Source organism: Erithacus rubecula (genome assembly GCF_903797595.1).
Source record: "Erithacus rubecula genome assembly, chromosome: 13".
NCBI classification, from domain to species: domain Eukaryota; kingdom Metazoa; phylum Chordata; class Aves; order Passeriformes; family Muscicapidae; genus Erithacus; species Erithacus rubecula.
Genome location: NC_136665.1, coordinates 9,116,710 through 9,131,881, shown reverse-complemented (window position 1 = coordinate 9,131,881; position 15,172 = coordinate 9,116,710). Strand labels below are relative to the sequence as shown.

Sequence of the window (15,172 nt, the reverse complement as noted above, 5' to 3'; positions counted from 1 at the left end):
GAACCATCCAACCTCTTTGGATGGCATGTGGGGTAAAGCAGCTTTTAATGAGGGTGTTGAGGGCTCCAGCTCACCCTTGCAGGCACAGCACTGCAGACAAAGGCAGCTCCTGCTGCCATGCCTCATGCCTCACAGCAGCCCGGGACGGCTGCTGCTGGCAGTCAGGCCTGGCTGGGCCTTTTGTCCATCGCTTTTCCAAGCAATGAATACACTAAAGCTTTGCACGAGGCATTTCCTTTTCCAAATAGGAAACAGGATTGCTGGATATGTGTCCAGATAGCACTGCTCACTGATCCTCTCTCCCGGTGCACAAAGTCTCAGCAGTGCACAGAAAGGCAAAGGGAAGTGCAGGAGTCCTGGTCAGGATTACCAAGCACCAGGTCACTCAGCCTGGCAATCCTGCAGCCCCACTGAGTGACACTTCCTCACAGGGAGAACCCATCCCTTCCCTGAGCAAACCACACTATACAGGGGCTGGATGGGGGTAAAAGTTCCTGGTCACAGCCATGCCAACACCTCAGTCAATCCCTGCTTCAGGAAGCTGCAAGGCTCCAGCAATACAAGCAGCTGCACTGCTGCCCTGTCTTCTAAACCCCACTCACCTATGGTTCCCACTGCCATTTTTCACCAGTTTTGGCAGGACAGCAGGTAGAGAAGCAGCCCAGAGGGCTGTGAGCTCTCCTCCCAAAAGCTCTCTGGCATTAAAGAGTGGCACAGCTCCAAGCCTCTCCTTTCTGTGAAAGTCTCCCTGCAGCTCCCTGTTTCCCCAGGACAGGCTTGGCTCAGCACTCATGATGAGTATCAACTGTACTTTCCAGGGTGGGTAATTAGTTCAGGTGAGGCAACTCTGACAATTGGCTGCTGTGGCCCCTCTCTTGGCAAGCACCCGAATCACAAACAAGCATCTCACATATCAAAGGGGCTGCCTGCTCCACAGGCAGATCCACCCTGTACATCTGCCAGGCCCTACAGCCCTGCACTGGGGGTACCAGCAGCTCTCCCTGCAGAGACCAGGACAACATGGAGCACTCAGCACAGGGCTCTAGTGAGCGCTCCCCTTTCTCACTGCTAGAGTTTACATTCCTGGAATAGCTCTGTGTAGTGGAGACAAGCCACTGAAGCACTGTACAGGAAATGCAGAGCCTTGCACAGGGTGCACACAGCAATGCACAGCATTCTCCTTCCCAAATCCTCTCCTTTAGCAGCCAACAGATGGAATGCCAAGGTGTCATGGAGAAACAGCAATCACAATAGCTTGAAAGAGGGGACTTAATCTGGAGAGGGTAAGACCATGCAGAAGGAGAGGGAGCAAAGGCCAATCCATATACCAGGCTAAATTTATCAGCACAGACTAATGGGATCCCAAGTAACCTTCCAAGTAGCAAAATAAAACACTTAAGCCATTGAAAACTAAACTGGTCAAAGAGTCCCACTGAACAATCCCACATTGTCCATGGAGCCAGGAAACAGATTTATTAGGTCACTCAGGCCATCTCCAGTTACAGTGAACTTGGGATGCTTCTAGGGATGGTTCCAACTCCCTCCTCTAGCACTGTCCTTCACTGGGCAGTGGAAACTGCAGGAAGGGGAGGGAGGGAGAGGGAGTCCAGCAAAAGATCTTTTCCAAGGTTCAGGAAAAGCTGGGATAGGACACTCCTGTCATGCCAGGCATTTCCCAGTTTGGATTCCCTTGGACTGAGGTTACTCTGGTAGAGGAACAGAAACATCCCCATACAGCTCAAACAGCAAGAGACCTGTCAATGAGATTAGAGCTTCAGTTCCTCCAGTATCAAAGCATTCAGCTGCCAAATGCTTAATGACTCTGCACCAATTCCAGGTTACACTTCCCAAGGCCCTGATAAGGCTCAGAGCATGGGCGTCTTTGCCAAGCAGGAACACTTGACTCCTGAATGGGCTTCCCTTCCCCACCTTTTACATCCCCAGTTGTGGTTTACCAAGAAAAAATAATTGGGCAAACCTCTCAATCGCTGGAGCTCATGAGATGCTTGTGTTTCTGGAGATATGTACTGCCACAGCAAACAAACACAACAGGCACTGCAAGGCAGAGTGCCACCACAACTGCAACCTGAAAGTGCCAACACCCTGGGCACAGCCCAGCCTTGACTCCTACAGACACTCACCAGGGCATGGCTCCTCCTCCAGATCAGTCCTGATTCTCAGAATTCTACATGGAAAAAGCATCTACAAAATCCACTTAAGGCTGCAGAAGCCAGGCAGCCTAGCAGAGCTGCAGCCTTTGGTCAGGAGCTGGTCCTTGCTGAAGTGCTGGGAGCAAGGCTCAGCACAGCCAGCTCTGGGATTTGTTGGTTTGTTTTTTGGTTTGTTTTTTTTTTTTCAGAAACACAGAGCAACTTGGAAAGTATCTGTTGCTGAGGGGTTTGAATGTGTTTCTAGAATAAACCAGGAGGGAAGAGCCTGAGGAATTAATTACTTAAGGAAAACAGATATTCCCACAGAGATACCTCCTAGGAAGAAAACTTGTAGGAAATGCTAAGCAAGGATCTCTTTCCATGTATTGCTCACCAACTGCATAACACTTTGGAAAATCAATTAGGAGGGGAGAATATACAGCAATGGAAGATAAAGGAGGATTACAGTCCTCTGACTGCAGTCACAAAACCAAGACAGAATCATTTACTGTTTCCACAAGGCTGGAGGCATAAGTGAGCTTGTTGAGTTTTTCAGCCCTCAGTGCACTTGTAACGAGCCAGAGCTTGTGACAATAGTTAAACCCAAATTGCATCAAGAGCATTTAACAGTTTCAAACTTGCCTAGCATACGCAATGGGTTCAGACACACTGACTCCCTGATCAAGAATCCAGATTCAGCACAAATGATTTAGAACACTGGATTTGTCTCAAGTGTAATGACTAACTCTGAGAAACTTCCACGCTATTTTTAAATCTCCCTTGTCAGGGCAGAACCTGGAAATTAAAGAGAACCTCAGAGACATTTATCTCAAAGAGAAAAATCCAACAGGAATACCTGCAGCTTCCAAGGGCAGCTGTGACAGGCTAGTGCCACCTGGTGGGAAACTTTTCTCCATCCCCCTTGCTCAGCTTTCTGTTCCATGTTCCAACTTCCCAGAGGCAAGACAAGGGAGCAACAACCATTTTAACACCAAAAAGGGATAACGGGCTGGGTAGCTCTTCCAACCACTCAGACCTAGGGATTATCTTAAGGGTATAGGCCAGTCAGAAGCTTCTCAGATATTGCACAGCTGAGCATAACTGCACGGAGAGTAAAAGAAGAATGTGCAGACCAACACCATCATTACACAACAATCTCTGCTCATTACTGAGCTGGTTTATAGACAACCAGGAAGCTTAAGAGGTAACAGATCTCCCTACAGAAACATATGGGTTATTAAAACATAGCCCCTCTGGAAAGATGTTTGCCTGTCAAGAGCTCCTCATATCTTATCTCCCCAGTTTGGCAAGATTAACAATGTCTATACACACCACCCAGGAAGACACAGTTGACTACCAGCAGAACCAGCTCCACACAGGATGTATTTATTTTTTTACATTCAACACAGAGAAGACAGCTGCTTTGAATGGACTCAGCTTGCCCGTGGTGCCCAAGACATTCAGTGCCAGAGGGAACCTGTGACAGTCCACAGCTTCATTATCTCCAACCCGCAGGCAACACAGCCTAGAGACGGACCCAGTACATGGAGCTGCGGATGCGGTTGTAATCCAAGAGCTGCTCAATGGGACCTGAGGGAACAGGAGTAAAGTCACTTAGAGACACAGCTAAAAATCCCTGCCTGTACAGTTTCTGGTAGCAGAGTACTTGCAATTCATAGTAGCTCTGCATAAAACCAGGCAACTACAGCTCTAACCTGCATCAGGAAAGCTAGCAGACACCAGCTCCTGACAGAATAAGGTGTTTTCTCACAGTGCTCCCCAATGCTTAGAACAGCTCCTCATACAGGTATCAAATACAGGGAGCCACCAAGTAACTTCAATACTTCAACTTTCTACTCAAACACTGTCTCCCTTTTCCAAGCTGTTCCACTTTGAAGGCCAGAGGAAACAGCTGCAAGGAGGAGGGGAATTCTCAACACACAGGAAGGAGGCAGCGGAGCTGAGCTGCTTAGGCAGGTTTTCTGAGAGGAATTTGTCCTTGGCCAGACAGACATGCCAGAGCAGCACAGGAGAACCAGGTCCCTTCACTTCCCTTACATAAACCACCCTGACCTCAGGGTAAGGACACCTGGCAGACATGCTGTGCCCGCACCCAGCTACAGGACTCCCAGTCTTAGTCACAGCTCCACAGCAGGCAGAGGTGGGAGGACAGCCAGCAGCTCACTGCCACTGCACCTCCATCACCTGCAAGTCTGATCTCGTGGCAAATGTGCCTTGGCACACCTCCTGTGCATAGGCAGGAGGATACCAGCAAAGAACCAGAGTGGTTTAAGGAGCCAGGACAGACATATGAGGAGTGCCTGCAACTCACTTCCACTCAGCTCTCGGCCCCACCTTATTTTTAAAGTACGTACTGATTGTCACCTACTACTCACCAACTGCTGCAACTGCAGGGCATTTGTCATAAATGTATTTACTGCAGACATCTCTCACCATTCTTGCATCAACAGCCTAAAAAAGATCAAACAAGCAGTTAATGACTCTTCCAGCAGATCTACACTTCTCAAAGTTGAAAGTTACTGTTGCCATTACATATCAAGATCATTAGAAGATACAATCAGACCCTTGGGGACATCTGCACCAACTGTGCAGCTCTGCCTGCAAGGATGGCTAACATCCCTACAGAGTGCATTCTCCTGTGGGTACAGAAGACTAGGCCAAAATCAGAAGTCTTTTAAGGGACAAAGCAGCTGCAGAAATTACACAAACTAGGTGTGGGACACCACTAGGAAAACTGTTACAAGAATTTCAGATTGTGCCACTTAACACAACTGTATGCCTTCTTTCTGGAATGGACTGACTCCAGTCACAGGGACACCGAATACACTGCATCTAAGCCAGAGATTCTGACAGTTACATCAGTGCCAGCAGGACAACCACCTGGACTCCAGGCAGTCTGATTAAGGATGAGCCACGTGTTACTGCAGCAGGCTAAGGCCAGACAATGCTGACACCAACCATGCTCAGGTATCCTGGCCAAAACACATGGATACCTACAGAAATCCTGGCATCCCACTCCTCCAGGGGGATACGGCGTCCATAGTGCAAGAGATGGCTTCCAATATTCTCACACACTCGTGTGGTACCTGGATGTTGAGGATATTGCATGGTCAGTGCACCAAGAAGCCTTCCAGAATTGCACAGCCTGATCATCAGCCAAAGCACAGAGTAGAAACTCTAAGCATTAAACCCTCTGCTAACCAAACACAGTCCCAATTCCCATTCTATGCAGCTCCAGCAGGAGCCACAAGATACACAGATTGCTTTACTCTTCTCCAAAGTGTTACAGCCAAGGCAGAGCAGTTTGAGGGTATCAATTCTTAGGTCACCAGGCAGTACGTCATTCCTGGGAGCACAGGAGGCTGGAGTCAGCTGCTTTGACAACACAGCAGAAGGAGTGTGGGGCAGGAAAAGGAAGTTTTGCCCAGTGCCTGCCAGCAGAACTGCAATCTCTAGTACAGGTCCTGTTCCCCAGGAGAATCCCAAGCAGAAACCCTCTGAAAGCTGCAGTGGTCAATCCATAAATCAGAACATACCATCCAGCTGAGCCACCATGGCATTTCGGAGATAGTTCTTGGCTCTTGTCACCTCTGACTCTGTGGCACTAGTGCACAAACGCATCCTAGAGAAGACATGGAAAGAACACAAAAACACTTGAAGATGTTTGTCTGCTCAGACAGAGAAAAAATTCCTCCCTTTCCCTAGCCTCCTCAAAAATAAGCTGCTATCAACACTGCTTGTCTTGCAGGCTGACACTCATCCTTGATCTCCACAGAGCAGCTAAGAACTAGGGAGCACTGAGCAGCAGGAGGCACACAGGCAGGGAATTCAGACACCAGGATACATGCTGAGTTACACTCAGAGGTTCAGCAGCCCTGGTTCTGCCTCTGGTTGCCCAGCAGCACACACTGTGCATTGCCCTATCACAGGAGAAGGAAGGCATGCCAGCCATTCCCATGCATGGCAAGCTGCTATGGAAACTGATGCTGAAAGAACAAGACAGCTCCACAGTCTGTCTGGACTCCAGCTGCTACATCCCCTTCTTCTCCTGCAAATGGCCACGTCTCTGGGGCAAGGGCTCACTCCACCTGCTCCACACAGAACGGCTTGTAGCTCAGAAGTAGCCTTGAACCATTCATTACTGGTTCATGTCATAAATGACACAATAAGATGGACAGCCAGAAGGCTCCCAAACACTGGCATGATGCCAGCAGCAGGTCATTCATCGCCACAATACAAGAGTGTGAGCAGCAGGAACTGCCTGCGTTGCTCAGGCTTAACTGGACAATGTATGTAAGTCTCTTGGGCACCTAGGAAAACCTTGTCTAAGGAATGATCTCATTTGTATATAAAAAGCCCCAAAGCCTCGGTGCTAATACTTTTGTTTTAAGTATTAAGACCTGAGGAGCCCTAAGGGATTAAAACAGCTCCTCAAAAGCCACATCCTTGAGTTTTATAGAAACCACTTAAAGGATCACTTAACCAGAATGCAAGTTAGCAAGAAGTTCATAGAGACACAGCTCTCTGTAAACTTAATATACTCCCCCACTGCTCAGTCCCACAAGAGGCTCAGATCTGGAACAGCAACTTGTGCCAAAGCTGTACTTACCACTCTCCCTGAGCACAAAACATCATATCATCTATGGACAGAGGGTCAGAAACAAAATGGAAACCAAAGAGGCCGGTGTCAGAGTAGGAGGTGTTGAATGGCTCGAACCTGTGGCAGAGTTTATGCTCCACAGCAAGCGCAGCCAGCCTGCTAGACTGATTCTGTAAATAAGGAGATGCTGTCAGCCATTTCATTTTCAGCCTCCCCACAGCTCAAATTCTTTCCCACTGAGCTGTTTTCACAAAGACCATAGACAAGACAGAGCGGAACACTTTGCTGAAGGAGAGCTTAATTTAGAGCCTTCATGTGGTCAACAGATGAGAATCACTGCTGGAAAAGCCACAGACAATGGCCTAGGAGTCCATCCAGCAGAACCATTTCCTTTCCCAGCTGCAGATGAAAAGCTGGTATGCACACCACTGTAGGAGTGGGAAAAAAACGGGAAGGACAAGGTCTCCCAGCAGCAGGGGTTAGCACAGATACACAGCCAGACAGATTTCAGACGATAATGGATGCAATATTGAGGTTTTAAACAAGTTCCATTTGCTCTGCAGGAGTAAGAGAAGCTTGCATCATCAGACTGTTGAGCATTCAATCCCGCTTCCATCACCAACCCCCAAGTGGTTAGTTGTGAGGGTGGGAATAATCTGCTGAGAATTCACCAGCTACACCTCTTCCACAGAAGGTTCACTTGCCAGCATCACCTCTCAAGAACTGTCCAGGATTAGCCTTGATTACACTTCTACTCTACTTTCCAGGCTCCTAACCCGTCCACAGTCGGAAGTTCAAGCACAACAAGCACAAAGCCTTCCCTAAAGCACAATCACCTATGGTCTCTGTAACACTTCACATGAAAAGGTTCCAGGCTCTCCCTGCTGCACTCTCAAAACTCTTACCTTCCCACCTCCAAAAGTGCGGTCGTAGCGTCCTATGATGGCATTAGCCACATTGAGGACCACATTGTCTGGGTCAGCCCATCCTGGACCCTCCACAGCAACAGCAATATGGGCAAGGGGCAAAGCATCATCTCTGGCACGGATCTGGAAAAATCATGAAGGAGTGGGGGAGAGCTGCATGAACATTCTGATCTGTCTGCAGCCTGCTATAACGCCAGGCTGACAAACTGGGGCACTTGATGTTATTCCAGTGAAATTAAAGAATCCCAAGCAGAACTGAGCACAAACCAGCTGTTCTGATGTGAGTTCTGTAGATCATATGAGCAATAGCCTCACACTCCTAATGGATTTGGGTCCCATCAAACACCCAACACGTGGCAGTAAGGACCAAGAACAGAACATGGGAGCACTACCAAGATGGTGCATCATCAGCTTCTCTGAGACACATGAACAGACTTTTCCGCTGAGAAGCAGCTGTAATTGGTTTTACATTCATTCCAGTCTGGCAACAGCTGCTTGTTCTGAACAAAAACAGCTTTACCTCACTCCCTGTGAAGCGACAGTGTGGGAGGTCAGGCACAGAACCTTTTGCCTTGTATGCAAAAGATGCCCCAGTGAAGTGTTGCTTAGCTGCATCTACCAGCTCTCTGTGGGAAATACCTGGGAATGAAAAAGAGAGAGATCCCAGTCTTAAAACAGACTAATTTAACAAAATTACCTGATTTTACATTAGTGATGTGAGGCAAGTCTGATCACATACTTGAAAATACAGAGGCTTCCCAGGATTACAAGGATCTAGAACTTACCACCAGCAGCTGCCAGGACCATACGAGGTGCTTTGAAATGAGTATCAACATATGTAGACAAATCTGCTCGAGTCAGCTTCCTGAAAAGAACACAGAGACCTGGAACATCAGCATCTCCAACTCTAGAGGAATGAGAGGCTTAGGAAAAGCAAGTTCACAGTGCAAAGACAGCAGTGATTGTCTTTCTTGTGGGGTAACAATGCTTTTAGAAACAAGACTGCACTGTGTACTGTGTTTGCCTTGTGCTCTAATTCTAGAACACAAAGAACAGGAACCAGCAGCCAAGATGGAGAGTACTGAACCCAGTCACTGAGCTAACACAAGGCCACTGGTTTAATGAGCACCTCTAGCTCTCTGATTTTTCTAAAAAACTGAGAAGTATGGGAGAAGGTTCAACCTGTCCATTTCCAACCTGAGGAAGGGCTTGCATGAGATGGTTCTAAGGAATGCATGGAGCATTACACTTTCACCAGTGCCAATGGGGAAAACACAGTCAGGGCACAAGGAGAAGCCCATGGGCTCAGACCACCTCCATGTGCACACTGGGCAGTCATCATGCCCAGGAAGCAGCAGTCATGCACCCCATGGACTGCACCCCTAGGCTGTGCAGCACATCCAGCCTGTTTCTCACTTGATGTTCTCTGTGGTCCCTTCCACGGTGTGGGCCAGTGCAGTCCCCTGGTAAGCAGTGGCATGAAGGTAATCAAAGGTGACATCTGTCAGGTTGCTGTCCATCTCCTTCAACTCCTGAAGGATGATGCCACGCTCCTTCTCGATCTGAGAATCCTCCAGCGCACAGTTCTGCACAAGGTCACTCAGAAGCTCTACAACTGCAACACAATTCCTACATTAGCATCCCACTGCCTGCCTGCTACCCAGTGCTGCTGAAATGAGACACACAGGAGTGAGCAAAAACCACACTGGGGAGGGCATGTGATATAAGACAGCTGAGTGCTACCCATTCCCAAAGCATCTGAGAGGAACAAACACTGATTTAGCAAGAAGTCTCCAGATCAGCTTGCCAAGCACCCCTGCCAGCAGAGTGCAGGCAACATCTGCAGAAGGTGAGGTACATCAGAAGCAGGTACTCCTCCAGATACACACAGAATCCTTACAGAGAGTTTGTGATGCTTACAACACAGCCCATCTCTACAGTAATCCCACTCAAATCACTGCCTTTGCCCAAAACTGACCCAGAAAAGGCAGCATGTGGCAGTACAGAGCACAAAGAGCACCTGCAAGAGCTGCCCTGAGGACTCCTCACACAGCAACTCTCACTCACCTCAGTTGCTAAGCTCCATAAAACAACTACAAACTAGTGAATCCCTCCCACCATCCCTTCTGGATGGGAAGTCCCATCCAGACTTCCTGGCAATGCAGTGCAGCCTGACATAACTAGAACTCTTGGTTTAGGGACACATGAATATACAGCCTTGAAGCACCACATCACAGCACTGCTCTATTCAACTACTAACCAGAACCTCCAATTTATTGCTCAGTTTCAACTTCAGTCTCTGGTCTGTTGGTAGAAAAGATGCTTGGGGGTGAGAAACAGAAGCACATGCACTTATACTTAACCTCCCAGTCAGACTTTGCCCCAGCCATCCTACCTTTGGGCATGTCCTTGGAGAAGGCTTTTATGTAGAAGGCAGTTTGCTCACGGGAGGTGTATCCATTCAGGTGAGCACCCAGACTCTCCACTTCCTTCTCAAAGGCTGAGCCAGGACGCTTCTTTGTGCCCTAAAGGAAGCCAGACAAACTCAATTACTAAATGAACAAACTTCCCTTTAGGTCAGAATGAAAGCAATGAAAATAACAATAAAGATCTAAAGAAATAAAAAGTGTAATGTGATCCATAAAAGCCAATGGTAGATGCAGGAGAATTAACACTTGGCTTATTTCCTCTAGATAATGGATGGCTGAGGTGTATTTTGAAAGATCAACACAGACTTTCAATAAAGCTTGTATTTACTAAAACACAATAAAGCTGCCTGGAAAAATAAAGACTGTCACTAATAACCAAACAACAAACTCAGCAGGGAAGGATACAACCTACACTGAGACAACAATATTTGAACAGCACAACCCTGGAAGTAAACCAAGAACAAGCAGGTTTCTAGCTAACCAAGCAGTGATATACAGAAGACAACAAACAGAAGCAGAAGACTATTTCTAATACAGGGCTCATCTCTTAAGAAGCTAGCCAGATGCTGTAGTTGCTTATGAAGGCACAGGCTGAACTTGAGTCAGCAAGTCCCAGGCTTAGATGTCTTCTGCCCTGTTCAGCAGACACCTGCATAATTTGAAAAGCAAGTATTGTAGCCTCTGAACATTGCTGGACCAGTAAGAAAAGCAAGGAAAAATAAATGGCTACAGGAAATGCTGCTTTGAACTCTCTGTACTAACCGGAGGAAATGTATCATAACACAGTGCTCTGTGTGTGTTACACTTGCTAATTGAAACATTTTTTCCTTTAAGAGGAAAAATCAGCAAATAGTAGTAAAGAGTAATTTTTGTATATAATAATCATGCATGTTTGCAAGTTGCAAATTCAACCAATGAGCACCACATGAGCTAGATGCCTTTTTAGACTTATTTTTATAGTGTGTGGAAAGACTCTAGCACTCAGATGACCTGACTGACACCCTCCTTCAACAGCCACAGGCTCTGAAACAAGAGGACAATGTATGGACAGAATATTCAGGGCAACTCTGTGCAGACCTAGCACACATCCTTACCTTAAAGGCCAAGTGTTCCACAAAAAATCCAGCCCCATTGGTCTTTGCATCTTCATAGCGGCTCCCAGCCTCGATAAACACACCCACCTGGCAGCAAAACCAGTGAGCACCAACATCAGAGAAGAAAACAGTCAGCATCCTAATGATACAAATATAACAGCAGAGACAGCAGCATCCTAATGATACAAATATAACAGCAGAGACAGAAAGTCTTGTTCACAGACATTATACTAGAAGCACTAAAATAAGAACAAACTAACAACTGTTTCCTGCACATATTTTGCATTTTTCTCTCTCAGCTTTACCGAATCTGGTTTTGCCAGAGATAACTTTTACTGATCACTTACTGCTCATACAAACACTACACCAGTCTGAGCGTCCTGCTGCTATATTAATACCACCTGTTCACAAAGAGAAGCAGTAGGGTTTCTGTCGAAAGCGCTGGTTCAGACAGGGGTCTGTCCCTTTTGGACAGCTGCAGGTTAGGCAAGGCTGATTGTTTCAAATAAGCCCCTAACTTATGTCAAGTTTACCGTGCAGGTTGGCTGATGGGACTCCTCTGAGGCTACACGGAGGCCGTTCTCCAGGGTGGTGACCTGGGTCTCTGGGATATTCTGGAGTGTGTGGGCATAGCTGGCAGCACCTCGCTTCCTTGTCAAATTCAATAAAGCTGCCTGTAAAAACAAAGACCGTCATCACTACTAACAGACTGTCCTCCTCGGCAACGCAGGGAACTCAGGGGTTTGAAGAGGTGGGAAACCCAGGGAAAAGCCGCACGAACGGGTCACACCCCAGTACCGGGGCGGAGAGCAGAGAGCGGCTCTGTGGCAAGCCCCGCACCGGGTGACAGTGACAGCCATCGCCGCTCCGGGGCCCGGGGCTCCCACCGCCACAGCCACCGCCACAGCCACAGCCACCGCCACAGCCACCGCCACCGCCACCGCCACAGCCACCGCCACCGCCGCCCGGCCCGCACCGCCCGCTGCGTCCCCATGACCTTCCCGGCCGGAACACACCGGGCCCGGCAGCCACTCGGCACTGCGGGACGGCCCGCGGCCCGGCCGGGCTCCCCCCCGCGCTGCCCCCGCGGAGCGCGGTGACTCACGGAGGGGCGCGGGCCCCACAGCAGCGCCCGCCCCGCTGCGCTGCCCGCCCGGCACACTGAGCGCGCCGCCATCTTGTTCTTCCGCACACAGAGCCACGGAGCTCCGGCAGCGCGACTGCGCCTGCGCGGGGCGGGGCCGGGGCGGCGGCCACAAGCGCGCGCAGACAGGCCGGGTAGGCGGCGGCGCCCCCTGGTGGCGGGAGGGCGCGGCGGTAGCGGCGCGTACGGGACAGCCCGGGATGGGATCGGGACAGGGGGAGCCCGGGGATGGGATCGGGACAGGGGGAGCCCGGGGATGGGATCGGGACAGGGGATCCAGGGGATGGGATCGGGACAGGGGGATCCCGGGGATGGGATCGGGACAGGGGGAGCCCGGGGATGGGATCGGGACAGGGGGATCCCGGGGATGGGATCGGGACAGGGGCAGCCCGGGGATGGGATCGGGACAGGAGGAGCCCGGGGATGGGATCGGGACAGGGGGATCCCGGGGATGGGATCGGGACAGGAGGAGCCCGGGGATGGGATCGGGACAGGGGGAGCCCGGGGATGGGATCGGGACAGGGGGAGCCCGGGGATGGGATCGGGACAGGGGGATCCAGGGGATGGGATCGGGACAGGGGGAGCCCGGGGATGGGATCGGGACAGGGGGATCCAGGGGATGGGATCGGGACAGGGGGAGCCCGGGGATGGGATCGGGACAGGGGGATCCAGGGGATGGGATCGGGACAGGGGGAGCCCGGGGATGGGATCGGGACAGGGGGATCCCGGGGATGGGATCGGGACAGGGGGATCCCGGGGATGGGATCGGGACAGGGGGATCCCGGGGATGGGATCGGGAGAGAGGGAGCCCGGGGATGGGATCGGGACAGGGGGAGCCCGGGGATGGGATCGGGACAGGGGGATCCCGGGGATGGGATCGGGACAGGGGGATCCCGGGGATGGGATCGGGACAGGGGGAGCCCGGGGATGGGATCGGGAGAGAGGGAGCCCGGGGATGAGGATCGGGACAGGGGGAGCCCGAGGATGGGAATCCCGGGAATGGGGATCCGGGCGGGGACAGGTCTTGGGGAATGTGGGTCCTGCGGAATGAGCATTCCAGCAACAGGGCTAACACCTTACAAATCAAAATTAACACATCCTCCAAGGGGTAATTCTTGCAAAGGACAAATACTTCCTTTTGTGTTTAAAGGCCTAGAATGTTTAGCTTTGGAAAATCAACTAATTTACAAATGTAACTGCAGAAGGGAGCCAACATTATTATAATTGCAGGTATAACCTTTAGTGGGGATCCATCCTTGTGATACACATTTCAGTCTCATTTTATAAGGGAAGAGGCATCACTGAGTGGCTTTGGTGAAAAGCATCCTACGTGCACTCAGAATAGAAGTAGAATCCAAGAGAGCAAGTATTTCAGGAAAGCCTGAGATATCGCCTGTGATAATTGCCTTCTAAGAGGTTCACTTAAGGACTCAATGCTCCATACAAATACTGGCAGTTTAGTCAGAGGAGAAAATCCATCTTTTTTTATGGTCCTTAGGGAAGATAGGGCTTGCAGGGAATTTGGTACTTCCTGGTCTATTGCCTACATTCCAAGAAAGAGTATTAAATACTGAAACAACCTTTGAAAGGTAAAGTGATTGTGAATGTGAAAGTCCAGTGCCCGGCAGTCTCAGAAAGGAACCCATCAACGCCCTTTAAATCCCAACAAACAAGCTGTGACTTGGCAGTGTATGCCACTTTTTACAAACCACAGCAGAATGCAGATGACAAAAATAGGCCATTAGGTAAGATAGAGTATGAAGCAGTATGAAAGAGGAAAGCAGCTGAGAGCATCAGCCCTGGTAAGTGGTATAAGAAATGTCAGTATTCTTATTGACATTAGCAGAAATTTGCAATGAGTCTATGAAAATTACAAACAAGGCAAAAGAAAACGGGACTGATGACTACGCTGGCATAGTGTTTCCTAACAGGGATTTTCAAAATGCAAAGATTGTATCATCCTATAATCTAAAGGAAAGTATTAAAATGACAGTGAAGAAATGGCATCAAATGCTAGAAAGACTCTGGGCAGCAAACTAACATTTCTACTGATCCCCTTCTTGGCAAAACACTAGTTTCTTCAGTGCCAAGATTTTAGGTAGGTGATCTGAGAGATACAAATTGATGCCCTTCAAGTGAAACACATTGTGGAGAGAAAATCCTGTCTGAGATGTTCAGTCATTCCATTTTCTAGACAGACTAAATAAAAAGAAAAGAAAGCTATAGCGTTGTGTACTTGCTATTACAAAACATCTGCTGGCACCTGAATATAAACTAGCAGAAATTCAGCATAAATGAGACTTGAAGCAAAGAACCCTTTGAAGAGAATAATGATGTGATAAATAAAAACAACACATTTTCAGGCTATCAAGGTATATCAGATGTAAGGAATTTTTGTTAAGAATTGAAGAACACAGAAGGACCTGTCACTTTTTTGCAGAATGCCATATAAATTTCATATAAACTTCATACTCCATACTTCACCAACAGGCCAAGTCACATCATCTGCAGATACTGACCACATGCACTTCTGGTTGATACAAACCCCCATTACCTAAGTAAGAAAGGACTCAGCAAACAGTTTGCAAAGATTAACAACTTATCATTACTGTGGCTGATTACGTGCTCTGACCCTTTTTTGCCTTCAGCTATGCATGCTGTACCCTCCTGCCCTCATACATTTTTTCTACTCAGATTCTTCTTTCTGTTTGTTAAATTTTTGTATCATTTTTGATTTAACTTTAAATGTGCCTTAGAAATATTGGTGGTTAAGACAATCCAAAATTATAACGTACAAAAATTCCCTGG

General features: G+C 48.8%; 1 protein-coding gene across 1 annotated transcript; it reads right to left on the bottom strand.

Annotated features, from left to right (window-relative positions):
* Positions 1-3,520: 3,520 nt before the first annotated feature.
* Positions 3,521-12,464, bottom strand: UQCRC1 (ubiquinol-cytochrome c reductase core protein 1). The gene is made up of 13 exons (XM_079317043.1): positions 12,326-12,464; positions 11,754-11,894; positions 11,221-11,307; positions 10,093-10,222; positions 9,114-9,312; positions 8,483-8,562; positions 8,218-8,336; positions 7,677-7,820; positions 6,781-6,941; positions 5,708-5,793; positions 5,169-5,257; positions 4,547-4,622; positions 3,521-3,740 (listed from the first exon to the last, which is right to left on the bottom strand). Exons 1-13 carry the CDS (start codon positions 12,395-12,397, stop codon positions 3,676-3,678), a joined length of 1,449 nt encoding a protein of 482 aa, XP_079173169.1. The 5' UTR covers positions 12,398-12,464; the 3' UTR covers positions 3,521-3,675.
* Positions 12,465-15,172: the final 2,708 nt, after the last annotated feature.

Bases quoted from the DNA above. Each gene is read 5' to 3' on its own strand.
- UQCRC1 (XM_079317043.1), bottom strand. From the start codon at position 12,397: ATGGCGGCGCGCTCAGTGTGCCGGGCGGGCAGCGCAGCGGGGCGGGCG. The intron at 6,942-7,676 runs GTAAGAGTTTTG...CCTTATTTACAG, and splicing joins GCACTTTTGGAGGTGGGAAG to AATCAGTCTAGCAGGCTGGC. The intron at 3,741-4,546 runs GTGAGTAGTAGG...CTGTTCCCTCAG, and splicing joins CCCTGCAGTTGCAGCAGTTG to GTCCCATTGAGCAGCTCTTG.